Source organism: Chlorocebus sabaeus, chromosome 7, assembly GCF_047675955.1.
Source record: "Chlorocebus sabaeus isolate Y175 chromosome 7, mChlSab1.0.hap1, whole genome shotgun sequence".
NCBI lineage: Eukaryota > Metazoa > Chordata > Mammalia > Primates > Cercopithecidae > Chlorocebus > Chlorocebus sabaeus.
In genome coordinates, this window is record NC_132910.1 from 41,301,863 (window position 1) to 41,329,858 (window position 27,996).

General features: G+C 36.5%; 1 protein-coding gene across 6 annotated transcripts in view; it reads right to left on the bottom strand.

Moving 5' to 3' along the window:
- Nucleotides 1-24,547, bottom strand: part of SNCA (synuclein alpha) — a 113,211-nt gene extending 88,664 nt beyond the window's left edge. Inside the window, exons 1-5 of one of the 6 annotated variants that reach the window (XM_007999268.3) lie at nucleotides 23,241-23,447; nucleotides 23,019-23,063; nucleotides 21,822-21,967; nucleotides 14,331-14,372; nucleotides 8,782-8,924 (exon numbers count right to left, since the gene is read on the bottom strand). In XM_007999268.3, coding sequence (XP_007997459.1) covers nucleotides 8,782-8,924; nucleotides 14,331-14,372; nucleotides 21,822-21,942 — 306 coding nt within the window. In that variant the 5' untranslated portion in view covers nucleotides 21,943-21,967; nucleotides 23,019-23,063; nucleotides 23,241-23,447. Of the gene's footprint in view, nucleotides 1-8,781; nucleotides 8,925-14,330; nucleotides 14,373-21,821; nucleotides 21,968-23,018; nucleotides 23,472-24,523 lie in introns of those variants that run through there. The other 5 variants (XM_073017486.1, XM_007999269.3, XM_073017488.1 and 2 more) reach the window with 5 other exon arrangements.
- Between the last annotated feature and the right edge of the window lie 3,449 nt (nucleotides 24,548-27,996).

A 27,996-nucleotide genomic window follows, 5' to 3' on the forward strand; every position in this document is an offset into this window, starting at 1 on the left:
TTGGATGCGAGTAAAAGGGGCTGAGATAATTCATCAGCCAATTTCACAGCTGCAATCTACTTAGACCTGTCCCCTTCCAGGTCACCAAGGATCTTTGTCAGCATTTGGTACAAAGCCTTATGTGAATGAAGATGGTCATTTCTTTGGTGTTGTCCCAAGAAATGTAATAGAAAATGACTATAAAAGAATGGATTCTGATATAGGATGCTGAGTCCTGATAATCTCTCTAAACGTCTTTCATCTAGGACCTAAAATCAGCCATTATTAAGAAAAAGAGTAAAAGATTGAAGGGTACAGTTCCAATTAACCTGTGGCACCCTAAATCTGTGTTCTACTAAACACCTAGAACTATTCTCCATGGGGTTGGTATCAAAGAGGCATTAGGAAAGATGGTAACTATTCCTCTTACATACAAAATTAAGGACTCAGAGATTTGCTTCAGCTTAACAGATACACTTTTAAACTTTGTTCATTTCAATGTTTCCCAAAATTATTTGAGCAGAGACCCCATTCTAATTATACCATGTGCATAATACTCGATGGAACCACATGACTTTGGGGAAATCAGAGGAAAACTAATGGTGATTACATTTTATTTAGCTAAATAAAACAACATGTTCAGTGATGCTTTTCCCTCTTTGTGTTATACAATTTACTTACTTAGTATCATCAAAGAATATGGAAAAGATTTTCTATGATCATATATCAACACATTTCTTAGAGAAAATATAAGTTCTTAGCAAAATATTATAACTGTATAATGCACTACACTATTTTTAAATCTTTTGTCTGCATTATTTTATTTCATTCACACTCCAACCCTGGGCAGTTGACTGGCCAGTTACAGATGAGTAGCTATGGTTTAGAAAGGTTAAATGATTTGCCAGGGGTCTGGCAATGCATAATTGAATACATTGTCTTAAGATTCAAGCTATTATACACTGAAAGCATTTTGAACTCATTTAATTCAACATTTTTATTTCACAGATAAGAAAACTCATGCTCAGAGAGGGAAGATGATATCATCCAGTAGAGTGAGAGAGACAAGACCAACTCTCTGTTCCCTGAATTCGAGCCCATGCCCTCCACACCAAGCCATGTTTTCCCTGTATATGACCAAAGAAAATGGTGCAGTTAAACCAGGAGCCCGCATGCACAGGAGGGCCAGCTGGCCATCATGCTGGATCAAACAGCAGATATAGACCATCTCTAGTAGAACACTTGTGAATTGCCTTTGTTTCAAACTCATAAATGTTAGTGTACCTTTGTAGGACTACCGTGAAAGATGAATTGCCACTATAAGCAGTCATTAGTATATAGTGGAGATTATCTTTTAAAGGTGCCTTCTTTAGACGTGTCATAATATTAGAAATTAAGGATGAAGCATTTCTATCTATCTATGCTTTGTAGGACAATTACATTAATCCCAAAGCTATGTGACATAAGTAGGAAGCACATGCCTCTTCCCATTTCCCTTAGCAATAACAAATAATACATACTCAATCCACTGAGCAAAAATTGGAGCCTCAAGGCAAAGCTGTATGTACAACCTCAGAAAATCTGTGTGGCATGAATACTGTAACATACACTGAAAGGGCAATTTTCGATTTTTCGATTTCGAGGATTCCCAATAACCAAATAGAAAAAAAGTATGTACACATGTGAATTGGAGACGACTTAATATTAAGGATTGTCAGACTTATGTCACTCCATTGTAAGCATAGATGGTTAAAATCTATTTGATTTCATTAAATTAAAAGTGTACATTATTCATCACAATCCATAATGTAACTGAATTCATTCCTATGAACTGAATTCCAATTAGATTCATCATATTGTTGTTGTGAACACAAGAGAAAAGTAGGACAGTCCCACATCTAAGCAGGAAGATAAAATATATATTCATTCTTTCTTTCCATTTTTTCATTTACTTGTTAAATAAATAATCTATTTATTCAACAAACATAGTTTCTGGCTCAGTATTCTTTGCATTAGTATTCACTATGGCATTAATAAGAATTAAGTGCTACTTTGGAATTTTCACAAGTAACTGCTTAGTGATTCCAGAATCACCTGGTAGAGGGGGATATTTAAATTGCAATTTAAAAATCCAAATGTTGGTAAAAGTTTTAATACAGTTTCTTATAAAAAGTACTTCATATACGAGTTGACAAATTGTTCATTTTCTCCTTGTAGAAGAACAATCAAATTGATGAGATGTATCATCTAACTCTTGTATGCATAATTATATATTTGCATGAAAAACACAATTGGCATCTCATTTACCATATTTCTGTAGCCTTGAATATCAAGTAAATATATTTTGTCCTAATTTTTAAATACTTTGGATAGTTTGAGAACCATAAGACCTCTTTTGACAATTTCCTCTTGATAAAGCAAATAGCATTATTAATGTCTCCCTGAAACTTAAAAACTAACAGCCTATGCTTGAAGGGGCAGAAAAGTCAAATTATTTCTTACTTTTTAGGAACAAACTGGTTGTTTATCATTGTAGTTGGAGACAAGACATACTGAATAATATATAAACACATCCTATCCTATTTATGCTTGTCACCTAAACATATAAATGCTATTTTTCCAAGTTTATTATCAAATTACAAAGTGGAAATATGGCTCAGATGGTAATAGAGGTAAAAACAAACCTAAGTCATGTAAGATGAGTAAGTCTAAAGATCTAATGTACAACACGAAGATTATTGTTAATAATACTGCAGTGCATACTGGTAATTTTTCAAGAAAGTAGATTTTAGGTACTGCTGGTAAAAAAAAGAAAGGTAACCATATGATGATAGGTATGTTAATTTGCTTCAATGTAGGAATCATTTTATATACATATGTGTATATATATGTATGTGTGTATATATATATAAAGATAAGTATCTCAAAACATCATGTTGTACAACTTAAAACATATACAATTAAAAATAATTTTAAAATACACCTAAGTTTGAAGTCATCCTATGTTTGATAGTATCTCATTAATGAAACCAGCAAAATTATCACGCCATCTTTGCAAGTGAAGGAATACTACCAACAGACGTCAGCACATGCACAGTAAAAATGGGTTCATAAAAGTGTGGTCGTTGCTCTCACATTGCAGTTCACAGAATTTTAAGCTATGTTAAACATTTATGAAGGAACAAGGGAAGTGCACGAAAATGATTTAAACCTATTTGTTGGTGTACCGTGATGCAGTTCTATCCCACTCATCCTATAATACATTTCTTTGACAAACAAAACTATAATCACAATCAGTTCTTTGAATATTAAAATTCTATGTATAGTCATGTATATGTTGTGCAGTTGTAATGCTTACAGACTATTAACCACTGATTCTAAGATGTGGGTGGAAGTATTTGTCTCTACATCTAAACAGCTAAAATATCATGGCTACTATCTGCGTGTATGTGTGAGGTAATTTCAGTCTACTGACAAAGACACAATTTAATGTATCATATTTATTGACAGCATCAGCCTCTCTCATTTCTAAGATAAATCTCCTTTTTTTCATGATGGATGTATACTTGTTACAAACCATATTGTTCTCAGAGACCACAGCTCCTCCTTTTTTCCAAGGGTAAATATGTCAGTCTCCCGGCCTGAACTGCCCATTTCTTATGTGTTACTCAATTTTGTATTCCTCATGGTGCCCAGCTGAGTGTCTGGCACATATTAAGTACTCAGTTAATGATTTTTAATGAAAACATAGCAGTAAGCCTGTTTTCCTTATAATTTTATACTTAATTACAGACTACTTTCCCACCTAGAAACTTACAGCATTAAGGGTCATCATAATTCGTTATTCATCCATCTTGAACCCAGTAAAATTTTGTCAGATACAAAGAAAGTCCATAGTAATTGTGTTTCTAAGTGGGGACAGTTTATGTACCATTAGTGGACTCTCATATGAGTAAAAAGATAACAACTTTTACATACCACATTGCAAAATGTCACTGTTACATATCTTTAGAAACAAATCAATCTAAAATTTTTCTTTAATAATCACAGTATGCTTTAATCTAAGATGATAGTGCCAGTAATAATATATGCGACTCCAAACACAAATACAAATCAAGCAATTCACTGTGCCTCAAAGCTTTTAATTTAGGTATAAATATATCTAACAGTCATCTGGTTATCTTCTGAAGTCAAGCACAAGGACAAGAATCAAACTCCTAATTATTTGAGGCAATGTATTATATTAATCATTATTAGACACTTAAGGGGAAAGTGTACTATAAATTAAAATATTTCTCCAGTCCTGACATCTTTTATTACTACCTTGTTATAAAATTATTTTAAGATTGTGCCTATGACCTGTGTGTGCTTCTTCAAAGAAATCTGAAAGGTTGCCTGTGACCTGTGCTTGTTTGTGAAATCAGCATTAAATGATTCAGCTGATGGCAGCATACATCATCTGATTAATCATTTAATCAGAGGGTACATAACACTCAAGCATTTAAAAATAAATTTGCATGAAGTCCAACATGACAGCTGTAGTAAGTTCAAAGGAAGTGAGTAAAAGAATGCTTAGATATTATAGTTCATGATGTCAAATCTGACATTTTAAATCCTGCTTTTGTTTTATTCATCTACCACACAACTGGCTAGCTATCCTTTTATGAATTAAGTCAGGATTATTACAGAATATACACAAGTTAATCCATTTGAATCCAGATTTTAAAAAAACTGTTTATAATCTATTGATCCAATTTTTCCAAAATGGCATTGTTTAGGAACTTCATTCTGATTTTGAACAACAATAAATAACATTGCTGAACCTGGATGTTTTCAGTACCTGAGGCAACAGATATTTCAAGCTTATTTCTTGCATGAAAACTACTAATCATCATGTAGATAAGTCAGTGTCTAAATGGGATACGATAATGAAGCTGACTGCTATATTATTTGTCAGGCAGTGGCTTCACAGTTTATTTAGGACTTTTGCTCTCTAAAACTCCAGAAAATTATAAAAATATAAAAACTTCAGGACCCAACTCTTTTAGAGCATTCTATGTGGCATGAAAGAAATGCTCATTAGTTCAGCAAGGATTTATTTGAGCACCAGCCACATGCAAGACACTGTTGAGGAGCTGGGATAGACCAAGTGTTCTGGTGGCTAGCTCCACACTGCACGCATAGTAGCACCACAGAATAATGCTGATCCAAGTCACTTTCTTTGTACAATATTCTTAGAACAAGCAGATGTTTCTTCCTCAATAGAAGTAGGAAATATAAATTTTCTCTGTGTAACATCACTGTTGCTTTGCACTTAAAATTTCTGCCAGTGCTCTTTTAACCTGTTTCTACTCTGCCAATAAAAGGTATGAACTTCAAGAAATGAATTATATGACTGATAACTTCTTATGTGTGCATGAGTAAAATATAGATCAAAAGATCTATTATTCTAATTCTAATTCTATTCTAATTCTAATTCTAAACACAAGAGTTAATATTGTTCTGTAAAACAAATTCTTATAATTCAAGATAACTCATTTGTCCTTTAACTAGTCTTATACTTAGAAATTATTAATAAGGGCAGCTATATTCATATGATCAAATTCACAAAACAGGTATCTTCTTTGATTTACTCTTGATTTATTGGTTGTTCAGAATTATGTCATTTAATTTCCCCATATTTGTGAAGGGAAAGGAAAATTTCCCCCCTCATCAACTAGAGGGTGATGGGCCAAATACCCTCAAAGGGCATGAAAGGTTAAAACCGGTGCCGTTACTCCCTTTCAGTGTTCCTGATCTTAAAGTACGGCCATTAATCCACTTCTACAAGCTAGACATCTGGTATCCCTACTTGTCACATCCCTCTTCCTCCAAGTTTCTGGCACAGTGTGAGCAAACATTCTTTCTTGAATGATGAATGAGTGTCTCAATGTGGTCATTAATAAGCATTTCAAGCAAAAAGATTTTGCTTATTTCTAGTTGCCAGGGTCATTTTGATCAGAGTTTTAAAAATGAAATAAATTATTTCAAATATCATAATGAACAAATTAAATACTTTCATTGAAACCATCCAGATTTTTTAGCATCCCATAGATGTGGCCACAATTGCAGACATTTATTAGAGTACTCTCTGAATTCTTTTAGAAACTCAGAACTTTATTGCTAAATTAGACTTCAACAATTTTCTAGTAGAGCTTCCTCATTATATGAGAAAGACTTTTAGGAGATCTGCAAAAGGTTATTCAGTCAGGTGGTGTATGAGCAGAGATGAAGACTAGCCATTTTCACTCTCAGTCCAATGTTTATTTCCACAACTATGCTGCAATTTCTAGGTTTTATGACTTCATTTTCATATTAGAAATCAGTAAGATACTCTAGTACCTATAAGGGAAATATCTCCAAATGATTAATTTTGTCACATCATTTAGATTTCTGCTTTAAATATTAAAATAAATAGCAGTATTTTTAGATGGTTGGAAAGCAAACCCAGTTTTGTAAAAGATTAAGCACTTTCATGCTCCATTTGCAATTTATACTGTATGCCTTAAATGCAGGTGAATAAAGGAAGGATGGTACATGTTTCCCTGTTGCTTAATATTCTGAAGCAACAAAATTCTCTAGTTATATCTAGTTGTCCATAACTGAATGTATAAAGACCCGAAGGAAGGTAAGTTTTGAGGAAATGCTTGGGGAAGTGATATAGTGGCTGGAAAAGTACTATTGGTATCCAGTCTATTCCAAATGACTGTACAAACTTGGACTACCCACTTCCTCTGTTGATTTCAGTTTCCTCATCTGTACAATCAGAAGATTGATCTGAACAGAGGGTCTGTCAATGGACTTCCCATTAAGCCCTTTGATGTGTGTATGTGAGGGCACATTTTTCTGAAGCTAAGAGGGTCCATAGCTTCTATTAGATTGTGAAAAGGGTCTGAGACACAAAACTGGTTAATTGCCTGTGTACTATTTTAATCTGAGGTCACTCTTAACTTGTAAAATCTTACAAAGGTATAAATAGAATTATAATTTTAGATGGAAACCAGGAATTAATATAATTATTATCCCTAATAAGATTATTTGAAAAGCATATTTTGTACAAAGGGGTATCGCCATGACCAACCATGCATTCAAGCATTAGCTGAAGAACTTCACTAGAAGCCCAGTCAGGATTTGCCATAGTTACATCCATTGCACCAGACACTAGACATGTAACTTCATGTAGTAAATCTAAATATATCACAGATATTTTTGTTCTGCCTTTTTATTATCAGTGTTTTAATGGTCTATCAAGGTAAGGCTGCTACTTAGGATTACAGGAAGTGGAAACAACCCAGAATAGTTTTCCAGCAAATAAAACTTCTTTCTCACAATTTTCAAGAGATTCATCCAAAATTATTTTGATTTTAACTTTTGGATAGCTGAATAGCACTGTTCTTATACTAAGGATATGATTATAAAAGACCCATAAATAAAAGTTGTTCTGCTTACTCACTTATTTCCTTCCTTTCTTCCCTTCTTAATAAACATATGCTAATTGTCTACTATAAGTTGGAAACTCTTCCAGACACTTGTGAAATATCAGTGAACAAAATAAATATATTTCACTCTCATGGTGCCTACATCATAGAAGGGAGAAAAAAAATTTAAAAAAATATATTAAAATAAGTAAATTATTTATTATATTTAAAAGTGAAGAACACTTTGGCAAAGAAAGAAAGAAAAACAAACGAAGGAAGGAAGGAAGGAAGAAAGGAAGGAAGGAAGGAAGGGAAAGAGAAAGAGAAAGAAGAAAGAAAGAAAGAAAGAAAGAAAGAAAGAAAGAAAGAAAGAAAGAAAGAAAGAAAGAAGAGAAAGAAAGAAAGAAAGAGAAAGAAAGAAGGAAAGAAAGAAAGGGAAAGAGAGAGGAAGGAAGGAAAAAAGAAAGAAAGATAAAGGAAGGAAGGAAGGAAGGAGAAAGAAAGAGTAGGGAGACTGAGAATACCAGAGGTGAGAAGAATGGCTCCAATTTTATATAGATTAAGGCATGCCTCCCCAGTAATGTGTCAGGGCAAGGGTATGCTTGATTTATTCAAGAAATAGCAAGGAGACAGGGGAAAAGCAAAAATCATTTTGCTGTTGTAGTGGTGACATTTGTAAAATTTCATCATTGTTGACACCTCATACTGTATTAGTTTCATATTTAAAATGAAAGTTATAGTATGTTTGGTATAATCTTATTTGTGTCCCGTGTTTGTCAAAAAAATTCAGTCAAAATTCTTCTCAGAATTTTAAAATCTACCTCAAAACTATGATCTCTGGTTGGTATATATTTTAAACCTCTTAGTTCCCACAAACATGTATTTGGCAATGAACTGTTATGTAATATGCAAATATGCCATTTAATAAGAGATGATGTCACTATAAAGAAATCAAGTAAAAGAATTTTATTTTGGAAATTAAGAAATTAGGCACAAAGAGATTTGTTATTCCAAGGAAGAGAAATTCCAAGACTTATAGTTAACATGAAAGCCCTCATTCTTTTTGAAATGTCACTGTTCCTTTGACATTTTACTACATTTTTTATTTCATTAACTTTCTTCTAGAAATTGAAACAATCATGATAATTATAAAATTTGCATGGCATTTATCTGGGTTAATGCCTGAAACAAACAAGACTAATATAAAGGTAGCACATTTTCACAAGGGGAGAGTCAGGTAGCCATTCCACACAGTAAGTATCCTGCTCCTGCCTCCAGTCCTCACATGAAAATGAACCATAATCTCACCAGCTTATAAATGTAATACAAAGTGTACACACTGTACCTTGCCCAACTGGTCCTTTTTGACGAAGCCAGTGGCTGCTGCAATGCTCCCTGCTCCCTCCACTGTCTTCTGGGCTACTGCTGTCACACCCGTCACCACCGCTCCTCCAACATTTGTCACTTGCTCTTTGGTCTTCTCAGCCACTGGTACAAATCAAGAGCAACAACAGATTAAAGGGTGGTGGAATAACGGTGACTTAAAATCATTCCACTTCCACTAGCCATCGTCTTCCATACACCTGTATCTACACATGCCATAAACAACTGAGGGGTCAGAAGAAACAAGCAACCAAAGTGTCCAAGTGAGTGTGGCTCAACCAAACATTGAATCTCAGCTAAGATATTTTTGTTAAAGTCATGCAGTATTAAAAAGTGCTTCAAGTTTAATGATCAGGAATGTAAAGCCATGAGTGATTTGGATTTGTTTTATACTAAGGAAAGCAATTCTTAACAGGTACAGTTATAGTTGAACCAGACTCAACATGAATATTTCTTTATTTCAATTCAGTGCCAATCCTTTGAGCTCACTCAGCAAGTTCATTTCCACCACACATTCTAAACAACACAATACATATTTGTATTTATTTATTCATTCATTCATTCATTCATTCATTCATTCATTCATTCATTTGAGATAGAGTTTCACTCTTGTTGCCCAGGCTGGAGTGCAATGGCACAATCTCAGTTCACTGCAATCTCTGCCTCCTGAGTTCAAGCTATTCTCCTGCCTCAGTCTCCCGAGTAGCTGGGATTACAGGTGCCCATAACCATGCCTGGCTAATTTTTTTTTTGTATTTTTAGTAGAAACAGGGTTTCACCATGTTGGCCAGGCTGGTCTCGAACTCCTAACCTCAGGTGATTCACCCGCCTCGGCCTCCCAAAGTGCTGGGATTACAGGCATGACCCACCGCACCCAGCCCATACTTCTTATCTAGGTGTTCAGACACGGTATTATCACATATGTATGAATGACAGCATAAGAAATGGTTGTGAAGGAACTTGGATCTTTTTATAGAACTTCAGGTAGTGAAACAAAGGGTTCTTAAAAGCTAACTTGCAGTAATTTTAATAGGAGCAAAGGAGCTGGACAGTAAGAAAATGAAGAGGTTATTGAGCACCCTTACAATTCGTTTTCACAAAACAAAATGTGATACGGTCATTCAGTAGGTTTATTACAATAAGTTAACATTTCTGAGAAGACAGTGTAAATAGTTTGAATTGAATTTATAAGCAGAAATTTAATTTCATGTCAAAAATTTTCTTGTTCAGTGAAATAAGCCAGAAACAGAAAGGCAAACACAACATAATCTCACTCATGTGGAATCTAAAGAAAAAAAAAGTTGATATCATAGAAGCAGAGAGGAGAACAGTGGAGGAGAGTGGAGGATGGGGACACTCATCTAAGGAAATGAAGGCACATTTTCTTGATATGATTTGTACTCCCCAGATAAGTCTCAGTCTGAGAGGAGTTACACCATGTCAGCTGTTTAGTGCTAGTCACATGATTATTGTATAGGTTTCATCTCACCAGTTGAAGAAGCCAATAGTTAAACGGTGTGGACAAAGCAATTCATTTTCAAATAGACTATGTAAGTCACAGAAGCTAAGGGGCCTGTAAGGACAAGAGGCTTTCTCCTTAGTTCAGGCAATGTGGGGAAGCCTGACATAGCCACACAGCCCAAGACCAGAAAGGGTCCACAGTATTGTTGCTCCCTACTTGTCTTTTAGGCTAGAATTTTGTACAACTACCTACCAACTCCGTGCCATTTCTAAGGATATGGCTGATGTCTCCTTAAGAGTAAGAGCTATTTACAATTCAAAGTTCGATTTAAATGCCAGTGAAAAGCTGTACTGAAAATTTTATGTTTTAAAACATTTCTGAAATGTTGATCCTTTAAAAATAGTCAATTATGTGTTTCAAGTTGTCATTTTTTTCATTTTCAAGGACGCGAATTGAAAATTTTGCTTCAAACGAACATTTTCTTGTTATAAAATCTCAAAGCAAGATTAAAAATAGGTTTTGAATTTTTTACAGATCCAGCCATAAATTTTATAATATCTAGATAACCTTTTATATATGTATAAATTTTAATCTAGTTTTAATGCAATACACTGCACAGTAAAATGTACTCTGCCCATTATTATAATTTCACTCTTTTATTATTATAATAATAAATAAAATGGTTACATTACAAAATAACAGAGTATACAGGTAGTAATCATCAACACATTTAAAAACATTTCTGTAGAACTGGTTTCTCTAGTAGGATCTCTGCTGACCTTGAACCTCTATTTTTCCCCCGAGGGCCTTTCACACTATTTCTCTACTCACTGACATTCCAAACGAACGGTGACAAAACAAAAGGAAAAGAGACATACTCATATTAGTACATTTTGGGTCTAGTAAATGGTATCTGTTTTTCAGCAACTGAGTTCTTTGAAATCAGGGATTCTACTTTATTTTTCTTTATATTATTTTATAGTAGATAAATAATTTAGAATATACTAAAATGAATTTAGTATCTCTCTCTAATGTCTGCATTAATATAATAGGTTTATATTTGACTTTAAGTTAAAAATAAAAATCCAAAAAGGAAATGTGATACCAACTTTTAGAATAGATATAGCAAAATCTAATCTTTGACATATAACAAAATTATAAAATTAAGAATATCTAGTTTTGAATTGTTATACAAATGATACATTTAAAGAAAATAACTTTAAAACAATTTACTAAGGAAATTTAGATCATAATGTTGAAAATTAGTTTTGTTCATTATGATGTAATAAATTTACAAGAATCAAAACCTTCAGAAAATCTCCAGTGTCAGAAATTTCTTTATACTACACTTGCATGAAAAATAAGTAACTTTATATCATAGTTTATTTTTAAAGTATCTTAAAAACATATCATTCAGTAAGTTTAATTAAATACATTTTCATATATGATGCATTAAGTTGATAACTGAAATAATTTCCCAAGATCAAAGAGCCAGGATTTAAGTTGGTGGATTTTTCATTGATATTATCTAACTAGGATAATTTATTTTCCTTGAACTTTGTAGGTAGAAAGCTCCCAGCCCAAGTTTACTGAAGTCTATATTTCTCCCCCGCCCCCTTGAAAAAAAAGCTAATGGGATGAATTTGGGGGAAATTGTTTATTTAATATTAGAAGTTAATATTAGGTACTATGTAATAGTTTCTTGTTTCCCTGCATTAAGACTTGTAACAAGAACAATTAACAATTAGTTAGCACTTAATATGTACCCATAACAAACATTTTACATCAGGTAAAATATGCAAATTATTCTCTCTTTAACCATTGAAGTAATTGTCTTATTTCTTCTCATAATTAGACTTAAGAACTTTATATTAAATAACCCCATTCAAAAACTTAATTCATTTATCTGATGTGGGAGAGGAATGATTATGATAGCAGCTGATTTATACCAATGTGTTTCTCATAGTCATACTAGTTGCTTCACTACTGCCAGGGCGGTTCATGGGTGTAATGGCTGTAAATATTGCCCATGCTGAAATCACCATGTCGTTATTGCTTAGCAACATTTCCCACAGTTTTCTGTAGAACAGTAGTTTCATTCAACCCTAGTAACTAATAGAGAAAGGTTTCAATAATCAAAAAGTTTGAATAACCTTGATTTTAACTATGTAATGCAAATTTCTTTACTGTAGGACATCTCAGATTCCTTAATATACCAAAGAGAAAATAAAGTATGCAGAATCTCCCAACATTGCACAATGTTGGAAACTTAGGATTGTGGGCCACTGTCCTTCAGAAAACATTTTATAAAATGTTGTCTAATTGTACAAACTTCAGTCTCTCTCTCTCATACACACACACACACACACACACACACACACAGAGAGAGAGAGAGAGAGAAAGAGAGAGAGAAAGAGAGAGAGAGAGAGATGTGTTTACATTTTGGCATTCTGGAGAAGACTGAAAAAATGCAGTCCATCTCCAGTCTCCATTAGATCATTAGGTGACAGTAGTAGTTGGGTTTTTAAAATTTTTACCACTGACTCCAAAACTTGGTACATGGCCTTCTGCTTTCTAAACCTCATCAGTTCTTCCTCAACTACTAAATGGAACACCATTCATCTAGATTGACCCTCTTCAGATAGTAGAGTCTCCACCTGTCTGCTATCTAGTTATTATTATAATAATGCTTCACAATATCATATTTATAGGAGGTCCCTAGAAGGCAATATAGTCCATTTACTTATCTAGTTCTCTGTTGGATTGCAACAGAGCCCATTAAAGGTGCATAATTAACTTCTAACAGAACTAGTTTCAAAGGAGTCTGCTTTATTTTTACACTCCCATTTTTAAATCAAAAGTATTCATTTAAAAAATATTTTTCTACGCTAGTTGTAAAAATCTTGCACAAGAAAGTTCACTATAAAGCAAGAAGTAACACTTATAAATATATATATTGTTTGCTTTTTGTTTTCCAGATGCTTTGTGTACACTAATTCACTGAATTATTTTATAGATGAGGAAGCTGAATCATACTTGCAAAAAAACCACACCGCTGGTAAGGAGTAAGCAGCAAGTTGAACCAAGAAGAACTGACTCCTGTGTTTTTAGTCCTAACCACAGCACTGTATTAAGATTCCCATATCATTTTTCTCGTTTCCATTTTAGAAGTCATTGATAGGCATATTTTGTTTTTATAGGCACTATTGTATTTAATGCTATAATTTAATTTTCATATAAATTATATTTCTGATTATATCTTTTGTTTCACCACACCTGCCAGGAAACGTGGAGTACTTACAACAGGAAACTTAATTACAACAAGTCTATGGGCTTTTAATTTGTTACATTTTGGTTCCCCTTTGATTTTTCTATTTCTGGCACTCTCATCCTCATCTTCCTCATCATCTGATGATGATTATCATCATTTTCATCATTTTTGATATTTCTTGATTGTAGACCTAATTGACTTATTCAAATTCTTGGTAAATTTAGGCCAAATGAATTATATAATCAGAAATATGATAATTGCACAATAATATTGGTACAAATAACTATACCATAACAATACAAATATAAATACAATAAACAATTTACGGACTGTCCAAGGGTGTTTCCTGAAATGTACTCTGAATTATCAAAGGAATATTATAATCAATATAACTTAAGGTCAAAATATTTTATTGTAATCAACAGAAATTTTACTCTATTTTTTAAAAAAATAATGGCTATTTCACATTGTATTTTTGTCAGCAGTTTGTCAATACATTTTTGGTCAGAATATTTAAATGCCCAATTACTATAAATTAAACATAGCTTATCAATTCAAAGCCATCATTACTCTTGGCAAGTAACTATATTTTTTATTTATTTATAATCGATATTTACCTATTTTAAAATACTTTATAAATAATTCAGTTTGAATAAGACTGATATGCTCTTAGAATGCTCAGTGATTGTTTTATAGTGTCATTCGGAATGCTGAATACTGGGCCACACTAATCACTAGATACTTCATCGTCTTTGGATCTAAGCCCAGTGGAGCTTACCTGTTGCCACACCGTGCACCACTCCCTCCTTGGTTTTGGAGCCTACAGAAACGAACAAATTCAAGACATAAGTCTCAGACTAGCCTTAAATTGCTGATTAGCTAGTTTTCAATACAACTAATTTAAAAACTCAGTCTTCAGAAGTCTATAGATTATTACATCTTCGGGGGAAAAAAAAAAAAAATATATATATATATATATATATATATATATATATATATATATATATATATCCTAAAACTAAAAGAAGGAACTCCAGTAACCACCACAATAAATAGAAGAAAGCCAAGCTAACAGGAGGTCATCTCCAATTAAGATTTTAGCACAAAATAATAACTTTATCCCCTTTGTTCCCACATCACATATGAACTTACAGAGGAGAAAAAAGAACGAGATTACACTGGGGCTTGGTGAGAAGATAATTTTGAAATCAGAGCTGTAGAAGCTTTTTTCTTTTCTCTCTATCTCTCTCTCTCTCTCTTTTTTTTTTTTTTTTTTTTTTTTTTTTTTAAGATGGAGTCTCGCCCTGTCGCCCAGGCTGGAGTGCAGTGGCCGGATCTGGGCTCACTGCAAGCTCCGCCTCCCGGGTTCACGCCATTCTCCTGCCTCAGCCTCCCGAGTAGCTGGGACTACAGGCGCCCGCCACCACGCCCGGCTAATTTTTTATATTTTTAGTAGAGACGGGGGTTTCACCATGTTAGCCAGGATGGTCTCGATCTTCCAACCTCGTGATCTGCCCGCTTCGGCCTCCCAAAGTGCTGTGATTACAGGCTTGAGCCACTCTGCCCGGCCAGAAGCTTTAAAAATACAGCACTAGAGACAAATGAGTCAACTCATGAAACAAAAGCAAAGAGGGATGGAGAGTAGGCTTTAACATGTGCTGAATACCCATTATGTAAAAAACACTTTACATATATCTTATTTAATCTTCACAACATCCATTGAATGTAGTTATATTATGCCCATTTAAAATATCTGATGAAATTAAAAATCCGAGTTAAGTAATTTGTCTAACATTACACATGTAATAATAGGCTATAAGCACATTCAAACTAGGGTTTCTACACAGGATCAGAATTTCTTCCAAACCTGGACCATTACTAAACTTGTATACAAATAATTATTATGTGTATTATTGAAATTATGCTTGTTAAAAATTTTATTCATATCCGCTCTAATGTTGGACTTTTCAGTGTAATTCACACTGTATATAATTTATGGAATAGGCATGATTTTTATGTTTTACAGAATTGTCATACTCCTTTTTAAGTCTGGATCAGTTTACAAAATGTTACCATTTGCACTTTAATGTCATGATATACTGAGAGTGTACTTAACATAAGGTGTATTTTTCAACATCACTTCCTCTGGGACACCTTCACTCTTTATCACAACCTCTTTCCCCATTTATATGGATACCTCCACCTTCCATACATTCCTCTGACTGCATATCTAGAGTCTCCTGAATTGCGCAGTGACAACATCCTCAGGGGTGGCTACTTCCTATATAAATCAACTTATGTTTGATTCAAATTTTACTTCCAGCATGGTTCACTTCCTTTCTTTGCTGCTCTTTCATCTTTACTGGTCAATTTCCTCTTTTGATTGTGCATTTTTGTGAAACATCACATGGGCTCACCACTGGGAGACAAAGTGGCTACACAACTACGGGCATTGCTGTGTGTATGAACTGCATAACACATGTGAAGCGACCAATCACCAAAAAGTTTTGAAAGAAGTGCTGTGGTTTTGTCACTGATTATAATGGGTTTCTGCTATTTATGTAATGATTTGAAGGCTGAAGAGTTAGCAGCAAAGTTTGTACTTTATGCAATTACTTTCAGTATACTGTGGTAACAGAAATTTGAATTGTGTTGTTAGGGGTTGGTGTTATTTAACTAACCGTGGTAACTGGAATTTGTGTGTGCTGAAACTATGCAGAGTGAGAACAGCTGGTATTTAAGAGAATAGATCTCAATCTATCTCTTATCCTCAACCCCTGCACCCCATGTTGTCTTAAAAATGACTAGTAGTAAGAAATGTCTAACAGCTGGTCTGCGGTCTTTCTTCTCTGCCTTAGCAGTATCTAAGAATTTGACTTTTGGTTAAATGATGAACTGTATTCTGAATCAAAGACAATGAGATAGAAGTAGAGAGTAGAATTATGATTATTAGAGGCTGACAAGGGTAAGAGGGAGGGGAGGATATGGAGAGGTTGGTTAAGGAATATGAAATTGCAGCCAAATATAAAGAATAAGTTCTAGCATTCTATAGTACTATAAGGTGATGTACTTAACAATAGTTTATTGCATATGTTCAAAAATCTAGAAGAGAGAATTTTTCATTTTTAATGTTCCCACCACAAAGGAATGGTAAATGTTTCAGGTAATGGATATGTTAATTACCCTGATTTGATTATCACACGTTGTATACATGTATGGAAATATAATTCTGGATCCCACAGTTATATACAATTATCACAGGTTCACTAAAAATAAAAGAAAAATTGAAAGTAGAGTAGCATATGACCCAGCAATCCCTCTTCCGGGTGTAAATCCACAAGAAAAGATTTCAGCATATCTGCACCCCCAATGGCCCAACACAGTGACTCTTGCTTGGAATCCCAGTGCTTTGGGAGGCTGAGGCAGGAAGATCACTTATAAATACATAAGGAATTTTAAAAACACTAAAACTAATATTTGTTTAGCAAACTATAAAACATTAAAAATTAAAGTGTTTTATTTCTTTGTAAAAAACTTATCAAGAGTGATATAAATAGTGTTTGTCTTCTTCTCATTGTATTACTTCCTATACGGAGTGGACATGTTTTTTATATTTTACAGATTCTCATACTCTATTTTAAATTTGAATTAGGAGTTTGAGACCAGTCTGGGCAACAGAGTGAGATGCTATCTCTACGAAAAATATTAAAAATTAGCCAGGCGTGGTGATGCATGCCTGTCGTCCCAGCTACTTGGGAGGCCGAGGCAGGAGGATCTCTTGAGCCCAGAAGTTTGAGGTTACAGTGAGCTATAATCACACCACTCCATTGCAGCCTGGGTGACAGCAAGACCCTATCTCCAAAAAAGAAAAAAAGAAAAACACAATAGCCACAACTAAAGTGTTTACCGATAGATAGGTAGATAAAAAGACTGTGGTACATAGATACGATGGAATATCCATCAGCCCTAAAAAGAACAAGATCCTGCCATTTACAACATGGATGAACTCAGACAACATTATGCTAAGTGAAGTAAGCCAAACACAGAAAGAAAAATATCACATTATCTCACATATATGTGGAAGCTTGAAACAAAATTCAAATGTACAAACACTAAGTAAAAAATAGGGTTAATAGGGGTGGAAAAGTAGATAGAAAAGAGGGAGATATAGGCCAGAGGATCCAAGCAAGTAGCAGATGTGTAGGATGAGCAAGTGTACAGATCTAATGTATGAGGCCTATAGGTGATGAAATTGTACTATATTTGAGATTCATGCTAAATAAGTGGATTTTAGCTGCCCTTGCCACAAAAACAACAAAAAAGGTAACTATGGGAGATTATGAATATATTAACTTTGTTCAATACATGTCTAATGTATCCCAAAACATCATGTTGTATACCCTAAATATACACAATTAAATTTATTTTTAAAAAAGAATGCCACTAGGCCAGGCGTGGTGGCTCATGCCTGTAATCCCAGCACTTTGGGAGGCTGAGGTGGGGGATCACGAGGTCAGGAGTTCGAGACCATCCTGGCTAACATGGTGAAAGCCTGTCTCTACTAAAAATACAAAAATTAGCCGAGTGTGGTGGCACATGCCTGTAATCCCAGCTACTCAGGAGGCTGAGTCAGGAGAATCACTTGAACCCAGGAGGCGAGGGTTACAGTAAGCTGAGATCACGCCACTGCACTCCAGCCTAGAGTGAGGTGACAGATTGAGACCCTATCTCAGGGGGAAAAAAAAAAAAAAAAGGAATGCTACTAAAATACACCATTAGAACTTATAATTAATTATTTTTTATAAATATGCAACATAGTTTATATTTTTGTAGTGTAACCCCAAACAAAGAGATATGCATATACCTTAAATAAAGAGATAAATGAGAGTCCTCATAAGGTTACCATGTATCAAACCAATCAGCTGTTCTTTGAGGTCATAATTATTTACCAATAAACTGTAATTGATGGTTAGCCTTTAATTTATGAGTAATCTGTAATTGATAACATACAGCTACAAAATAGGTGCCAAGTAGTTATGTGACTAGCAAGATACAAATGCTGTAGGGACACCAGAGCTGATGGCTTCCCTGAGCAGAAGTGTCCCCCACCAACCGCATCTTGTCTTCCCAACCTCAAAAGAGCACAGAGTGGAGAAGAAGGTCAGAAGTAATACCTGTGAGTTTTAAGAATCCAGCTATCCCTGTTGTGCGTGCTATGTTGACTTTGTCAGCTTAGTGAGGTGAAGCACATTTTGACTTGAGAATTTGCTGTCAATTTCACGGATGGCCCCTGCTGCTTATTGAACAGAGTGGCATTGGAAGAGACTCCAAGATCATTATTTTCTTGCATTTATTGCATTTATATTACTTAGCATTACATAAAGATAATTAAATCTTTCTGCTTTTGAATTTAGGTCTAATTAATTTCTGAGCCTTTTGAAGAAATTTTTGTATATTAAATTGAAGTACGTTGATTGAAAATTTGTGTACACAGATAACAAAAATGGAAGGAAAAAGACCCACAAAAATAACACTGATCATTAAGGTAGTTCTGTAATGAGTTAAAAAGTAGTTGTCAAAAGTATATTCTTACATACTTTTGAGATTGATGAGATTGAGATTACTTTTCTTATGAGGCCTTCTGCCAAACATCTTCAGCCATAGTGAAATTATAAAATGGTCTTTGGTCACCTCCAATCTTTCAAACTTGTTATGTAATGAAGGACAAAAGAATAAATAGAAACATGTTGGTAAAGTAATTATTCCATTGGAGATTTTATTTGATAATAATAACCATGATTCCTATATATAAAAGTGCGCTCCATTATTCATATGTCCTGTTTATTATGACATTCTTACAAAAACCAGAAGGTAGTTGCAGTTTTCTAAATCATATTTTTTATTAATCAGGGAAGCGATGCTCAGAGATGTTAAGTACACTTCCCCAAGACCCTAAAGGTAATAAGTGATGTAGCCTCAAACTAAAACTTTGGTTTGTGTGATTAGTGCATGTTCTTTCCACTCTATCAGTAGTCAGCAAACTACAACCTACAAGACAATTCTGGCCCACCACCTGTTTTGATAAATGAAGTTTTATTGAAACACAGCCACACTAGCTATTGTTTATGACTACTTTCACACTTCAACAGCAGAATTGAGACATAGATTTCCTTTTTTTTTTTTTTTTTTTTTTAGACAGGGTCGCATTCTGCCACCCAGGCTGGAGCGCAGTGGCTTGATCTCAGCTCACTGCAACCTCTGCAGTGAGCTGTATGGTTCAAGCCATCCTCCTACCTCAGCCTCCTGTGTAGCTGGCAATACAGGTGCATGCTACCATACCCGGTTAATTTTTGCATTGCTTGTAGACACAGGGTTTCACCATGTGGCCCAGGCTGGTCTCAAAACCCTGGGCTCAAGTGATCCACCAGCCTTGAGCTCTCAAAGTTCTGGGATTAAAGACCTGAGCCATGGCACCTGGCCAAGACATAGATCTCATGGCTTAAAATATGTGCTATCTGATTCCTTACCAAAAAATTTTGCCAACCCCTGGATTACACTATTGTGTCTTTGCATGGACATTTTTTATCTTAAATTCTGTGTATGTGTATAAGTTCAACTCTCAATTAGAACTCAGAATGTAACCAATAAATAATTTATAGAATGTGCTATGTGTTAAATGTCATGAGAGACATTGAAAATGATTTCAATGAACAGTTATAAAGTAACTGAAGTCAAAGAAACTTGTACTTGCAAAACTTGGAAATCTGAGGACAAATGGAAAGATGGATAAACTGCATGTCACTGATTCAGTATTCCAAATTCCATATAAAAAGGTATAATTCATACTTCATAAAATATTTAACTCATACATTTTTTCCTCTTGTAACACTCTATTTTAATGACTTTCTGAAAATATGTTTTAAGGTAGAAAAAAGTAATTTCACTGAAGATTTGTGGGAAGATTAAGTCAACATAAGAAAAGTCTAAATAATGAGGCAGTGGCACATGCCTATAATCCTGGCTACTCAGGAGGCTGAGGTGGGAGCATGACTTGAGCCCAGGAATTCAAGGCTGCAGTGAGCTATGATAGCATCACTGCAGTTCAGCCTGGGAGACAGAGCAAGACCCTGACTCTAAAAATTGAAAATAGAAAACAGAAAAAAAAAATGTGTTGTGAAATTTGATGAGACGCATTCATATAACTCATTCCAAATATAAAATTTCCCTCACTGATCTATCTTGAAGAGATAGTGTAGCTTTCTTTCGCTTTGCAGACATAGACGGAGCACGTGTTTCAGCTAGGCAACTCAATGTGCTCATCCTCCACCTGACGGTTCATCCTGTGACTCTAACTGCTTATAGTTGCCACCAGAATGTGAAAAAGCTCAGAGGAGAAAGAAGAGAGGAAGAATGGGCAATGTGTCTATGTTGAGTGTGTGTGTGTGTGTGTGTGTGTCTGTGTCTATGCCTGTGGATGAGAGCGTGTGTGTCTATTCTTTTCCAAAGAATTCAAAGTGGTTTGTAAAATAACATGCAATTGAACACAATTCAAGATACAGAAAAGAGAGTCAGAGCTTGGGTGTATACCCCAAGGTGGAACTTTAGGAACATGTAGGTAATAAGCATCAATTTCTTTATTCTTTCAGTATGTGTGTCATTTGATGGATGAACTATATAAATGTTTCTGAGAGGTCAGTAGCAGCCCTCAAGCACTTTTCTCTGTCCTCAGTGTTCACAGAGACCAAATGATCACATGAGGTAACTCTACCAAAGACTAATCTGTTGTTTCCATTTTAGGGCCACAAATAGGTCTCTTTATACACAGCACAGGGGCATACCAAAGTCATATTTTAAAAATCAGAATGGGTTAAAATTGACAAACATTATTCATGATGGTAAAAGAAATCACAGACCCAGCAATGATTTTGATTCTTAAGAATATTCTTGATTTTTTAAAAATACAATGTATTTTTAAAACTGTTCTCTGAAATGTAATTATGTAGGCACAGAAGCATTCATTTTTCAAAAGTCCTAAATATTAGGGCAAAATTAAAAATATTGAAAAGTAAACAGCCACATTTTTTACTATTAGCTCAAATACACACATTCACATTCACCTACCTACACATATCTCTGACTCAGTCCACCCTTTTGACAAGCAATGATGCAAAAATGAATCAAGAGAGAGAACTACCAGCATTTAGAGTATTGATTATCCTAACCCATCAGTCATGAACCAACACCAAAGTGACATTTGGGGTTTACCTACCTACATAGAGAACACCCTCTTTTGTCTTTCCTGCTGCTTCTGCCACACCCTGTTTGGTTTTCTCAGCAGCAGCCACAACTCCCTCCTTGGCCTTTGAAAGTCCTTTCATGAATACATCCATGGCTAATGAATTCCTTTACACCACACTGGAGAACATAAAATACACTTTGAATGAGAACTTTTGGGGAAAAATAAACAAAAAACACTGCAAAATCATGAGAAACCCTCCAAAGTGTGAGACTCTGTTAAGTGTACACTCATTTAACCATTGGACAAAGCAGACATTTTTAGCTCTGGCATTAAAAATTTAGCATCTCCCATCCATCTTGGCTAGTAAAAGTCTAGCCACCTAACCATGGATTAGGATGAATCCTCTGAGTTGTTAATACTGCATTTCAGAAGTGGAGTTGCATGAAAAGAGTCACCCCTGTTTTAACTTCCCGGGGTCTAAAGGGTAACAGTGTGAGTTAGAAGCATGGAAGCTGGAGGCTTAGGGTCAGGGGCATCCTTAACATGAATCCCAGAAGAAGGCTAACAGGTTGATGGTGGAGAGGCTTAGGCAAGAGAACTAACTACTCACTCTGGGTGTGGTTCAACCTCAGGCAAACAGCGAGCCCAAGGGTGCTGGTTCTAATACCTCCGAGCATCCACCCCCGCCCTGAGCTATCTACCCTGAGCAGGCGGCGCTCACACTCGCGGGCCGTCTCTAACCCTGCGCCAGCCACCCGAGGGGGCGTTCTCAGCCTCCACCCTAGCGGACCCCGCGCCAGCACTTGTTAACCCTTTACCACCTGTTGACTTGGCCTCCCTGCACTTCCATTTCATTATTTGCCAAACGCAGCTTGCTTACTTTACAGAGAAAAACCAAGAGAGCCGGCAGACGGATTTCAGGTAAGAGAGAAATAAAAGTTGGATGCTCACGCTCCAGGGAGCATCCTCGCGTTTCCCGGGGAAAAGCGGATCCCGGAGACGCATCCTAATCTCTCAGCCCTTGGGGGGAAGCCCTTGACAGGACGAAAGCCAGGTCAAGTCTCTTTCCTTAGGCTCCCCAAAGGGACAAGTACTCACCTCCCAGAGACCTGGCACAGCAGGTCCTCACCACAGCACCACCCCCTCCTGGTGCCCACGACCATTCCTCTCCCACCCGGCTTTCTCCAGGATTTCCAAAGACGCCCGTTTAGATCCACAGGTACTTACCTGTGTCCCTCTGCTTCTCCACAACTCCGATTCCTCCCCACCTCTCTTTTAAAAAAAAAAAAAAAAAAATTAAACAATTCCCAAATAATATTTAATAGGGAAGAAGGAGGAAAAGGAGCGCACAGGAAGGGCGGAGGCGGCACCGGGAGGGGACGGTCCCCAGAGGAGGCCGCTGTGAGCCGGCGACGGGAGGCTGGGGGCGTGGGAGGCAAACCGGCTAACCTGTCGTCGAATGGCCACTCCCAGTTCTCCGCTCTCGAGGATGGAGAAAAAGGCAGAAGGTTGGAAGGGAAGGCGTGAGGGAGCGCTCAGGACGCTCTCGGAGGGGCCGGGCCGGGGTCTGCGCTGCAGCCCCCACGCACCTCACTCCCGCGTCGCGGCGCTCGGTCGCTCGCCCCCTCTCTCGGGCCCCTTCTGGTCGTCGCCGTCCTCCTCCTCCTTATCCTTCTCCTCGGCTCTCCGCCCCCACCGCTGATTTGTCAGCGCCTCTCCCCGCCCCTCTCCCAGCGCTGGCTGCTTTCCCTGCAGCGTGCTCTTCGTTCCCTATCTCGGATGGGGATGGGGCAGGGGGCGCAGGGTGAACCACCAATTCCAGCCGCCTGCTTGGCCGCGCAAGGCGGGAAAGTGGGGACGCTTTTGCGCCTCACCTCAAGTTCAGGGTCACGGGCACTCTTGTGGCGATTGGGAGCGGTTGGGCTTGGGCTGACGCCTCTCCCTCTTTCCCATTCCCCTCCCTTCCTGTCCCCGCCTTTCCTCGGGGTCCTCCCTGGGACCACCCCCTACCCCTCGTCAGAGTCGACCTGGAAGAGCCGAGGGCCTGAGGGTCGACCACCAAGGGCAGAGCCTATCCTTTGGGGAGCTGCTGGAGGAGACAAGCAGCGCAGGGAGGTGGCTCACACCGCACCGCCGAGAGCACTTTGCCCTCGCAACGCTGAAACTTAATCACGGTCACAGGCTACGTTAAGGGTCGCTTTAGTTCAAATATCCTCAAGATTTTCGTTTGCTCTTAATCCAGGTCGAGCTCGAAAGGGTCCCGCGGGTGAAGCGGAGACTACTAAGGAAGAGTTACAGGTTGAGGAGGCAGGAGGAGGCTCAGCAAATCTTCTTCCCACCCCACTATCACCATTTTCCTTTCCACCAATCAGCGCCTGCCAGACGCTGATTTTCCCATCAGCGGAACGAGGAATAAATATTCCCCAGCCGTCTAAAACAAGCGGTCCTAAGGCTTTTCGCTCTAGAAATGGGACTTACTTTGCAGACCTAAGTGCACGGTCTGGTAGACAAATCCAGCGTGATTTACCCTACCGGACCATCATATCCAATTTCTTTTTCAGCCCCTTCTGAAAGGGAGATGCTACACGCCACTCACCTTTCTGACTTCTGATTCTCGTTGCTCTCAGAATTGACATCCCCTTTTCTCTCCCCCGACCCATCACATGCACAGACACACAGACCTACACACGCGAACCTCAAGACAATTTTTGCATCGCTTAAAACATTTTCACCTCTTTCAGACCTGGAAGACAGCTATTCCTGGATCACACCAGAATGGAGAAGGAAGCTCCTCCCACTAGCAGAAAGCCTTTGCTTTCTGTGCCTGGATTCGGAAGATTAGTTAAGCACTGGTGGAGGCGGGGGGGAAGGCGGGGGGGAAGGCGGGGGGGGGGGGCGGGGAGGACTCGTTTTTGCTGTCAATTGTTTTTATATTTGTAGCTAATGCTTTGTCTGATTCTTGCACTCATTTGGATTCTGAAATTTGAGTAAAATCAAATGTAAACATACAAAACAACTTTAAAACCACAAGGAATAGGAAGCAAATGATTATACATGAAAGACATATAGAAGATAATGCCTATGTGTTCAGTGGAAAATAGAAAAACATGAAAGTAAGATTACAAATTTTTATTACTTAAACTCTTCCTTGAACTATTGGTCTGCCCTTTGGAAAAACAGACTTTCCATAACGCAGTAGCTCATATTAATAGTTTGTGTTTGCTTAGGACCAGAGCACAGTTGGATTTGGGAGATAGTTTGTTGTCTGGCTTGGAGACCTTGAACAAGTTATGTTCTCCTTCTGTTTCCAGTTTTATTTTTTGTAAATGAGGAGATGAACTCAGGTGATCGCCCTATATTCAACTTTTAATTATGGGAAATATTCAAACATACGCAAAAGTAGAAAGAATAAAGGACTCCCATGTGAATATCACCCAACTTTTACATTTTTTCTATGCATGGCATATCATGTCTCATTCATAAGTCCACTCACTTTATCACTACCAATCCTCCCTATTTTTTTTCACAAAATTCAAGCTTTATATACATCTTTTCAACTGTAAACATTCAGTATGCATCCACAAAATGTAAGAACTGTTTAAAAATAACCACAATGTCATTAGACGATTCTTTTAAATTTCAGTGTAATTTACACCTAGTGAAATGCTCAGATGTTGTGTCCCTTTAAATCAGTTTTGAAAAAACCATGCATTGGTGTAACCCACACTATTTTGAAGACACAGGACATTTTCATCACTCCAGACAGTTACCTTGCACCCTTCATGTGCATGTTCTAGAATGTCATAAAAATCTAATCACGTAGTATAAACTTTTTTATATCTGTCTGACTTCTTTTACTCAGCATAGTATTTGTGAGGTGATTCATGTCATTGCATGAATCGGTGGTTTGTTTTTTATTGCTTTTTGCTGTTTCTTTTTATTACTGTTAATAGTGTAAGTTTTCCATTGTGCCTTATTACAACTGGTACTTCAATAGGCTATTACAACAATTATTTAATATATTATTTCATATGACATATTTATAGTATAACAGTGACCTCTTTGAGACCTGGTGCTTTGAGTCAAATAGGTAAATAAAATGAGATATTTTAGGTCTCATTACCAGACCAATGTAAGATAATTATTTTTGGACAGTTGCATTTCTTATAACATTTGACATGATTCTATACTTTTATATGGTAATTTTTTAGTACTTTCACAAAGGACTAATGTAGTATGTTATTTAGTCATAACAAGCAGATAAATTACATTTTATGTAGCTTTTACAGACAGAGAACCTGAGCTCCAAGAGCTTTGGTGATAGGCTGAAATCATCTAGCTTTTTTAAGTGGCCGAACTGTGACAATTTAGCAGAAACTGTTACAGAAAGCACAATTGTCTCCTGAATTAGCGATTTCTGTCTGAAGCCTCAGAGACTGGGTGTGGTAAAGGGTGAGAAGGAAAAGGGTAGAACCCAGCTGTGTTAGAAATAGCCTTCAAATTTGGATGTGACAATGGAAATCAAGATGAACTTATGTTATTATAAAACAGTTCATTCATATTTAAAGTTTTGCCTTTTGTATATTGGTATTTCTTAATAGGGGGAGACGCTTTCTCACTACCCACAAAGAAAGAAAACTGTAAACTAATTTCATTGTCACTTTGAACTACAACTATATGTTTAACTTTTTTCACTCCTCAAAATGCCTTGAACACAGTAAACATCCAATGCACTTTTAATTACAAGTAATATTGATAGTGATACTGCATATGTTCTAGATCTGTGTTCTTAAGGAGGCAAAGCTGCTCAAGTACAAAGAAGGAAACTAGAAGTTAAAATAAAGATTTTTTTATTTTTGTTTTCATTATTGATGTACGACATTGTCTTCAGTAAATCTTTAGCCTCTCTGAATATAATGTTAAACTAACTGAATGGCTTGTACCCCATAAGAAATATGAAGTAATAACGTACTTGGAAGCATTACTAGCATGCATGTTCTCTTCATAACTACCATATTCAAGATTGGTTTTCTCTTTGCTAAGTGAGATATAAATATTTTACCACACCTTAATACGATTGTTTTATCTGGATTTAATTCATTAATTTTGCTATAGATTAACATTGTGTGAAATATATGGTTAACCTAGACTTTGTCTACCCTCATAGAACAACTGAATTTTTAGGTATGGTATGTGGTAAACTTGTGCTATAGCAAAGACAGCAGAGTAGAATGGCATGAAAATAAAGACGCTGCTTACTAACAAGTGATTAAAGAGAGGTCTGATTTAATGTGTTTAAGTGAAGACAATACAATCTTTACTGTGTTTGGATAATATTCCATATTTGTTGTGAACACAAGGAGTGATGTAATGTTGATGCTGGAGCCACCTGCTTCTTATTCTCTATCTGCACCTTCCTCTCACCTTCTGTAAACATGTGAGAGAGATGAGGTAGTGAGATCTCGGTAGGCTTCTCCTGTAATTTCACAGTGGGTACAGTAGAGAAAGCCTAATGAGTACTATTGGGAGAGCATTATGTATGATTTTGGAAAGAGGATGAGTGTGAGATGGGGGAATAAGGTTACTCTGAAGAAATATGAAGAGCAATGAAGGAGCACAGTGTTCAGATTCTCTCATTTGACCCCATGGTCAACTTCATATTGTTTCCACTAGATATCATTTTAAATATTCCTGTGGTTTTGTGGTCCTAAGAATATGAAAGCATGCAAGATGTTAAAGCCAGATAGAAAAGACATTTAAATATTTCAAAATCTAACAAGTTCAAATGACTTTAGTATTAGAAAGAAAAAAACACATTAATGAGCCCAAGAAATACATTCAACTCTGCAACTCTGGTGAGCGTGATAGACTTCTAAGAGTAAATGTACTAGATACAACCTAAATTCAGGGACTTATCAAAGCTCTACTACTCATTAGCAGTGACTCAGAGCAAGTATCTACAACCTGTCTAATTTCTAGTTTTCTCATTTAAAATGAGAATGATATTTTACTTGTCTTGTTTGATTGTGGTAAGGAATGAATAATGTGGTTCATAGCAAAGAGCCAGGCAGAGTGGAAGCTCTCAGTACAAGTGGCTATTGTTATTATCTAGCCTTTATGTTTTGGGTGTCCTAGGACACGCTTTTTTTTTTTTTTTTTTTTTTTCCATTGCAGTAGATTTCCACCTATTCCCATCCTCCACAGT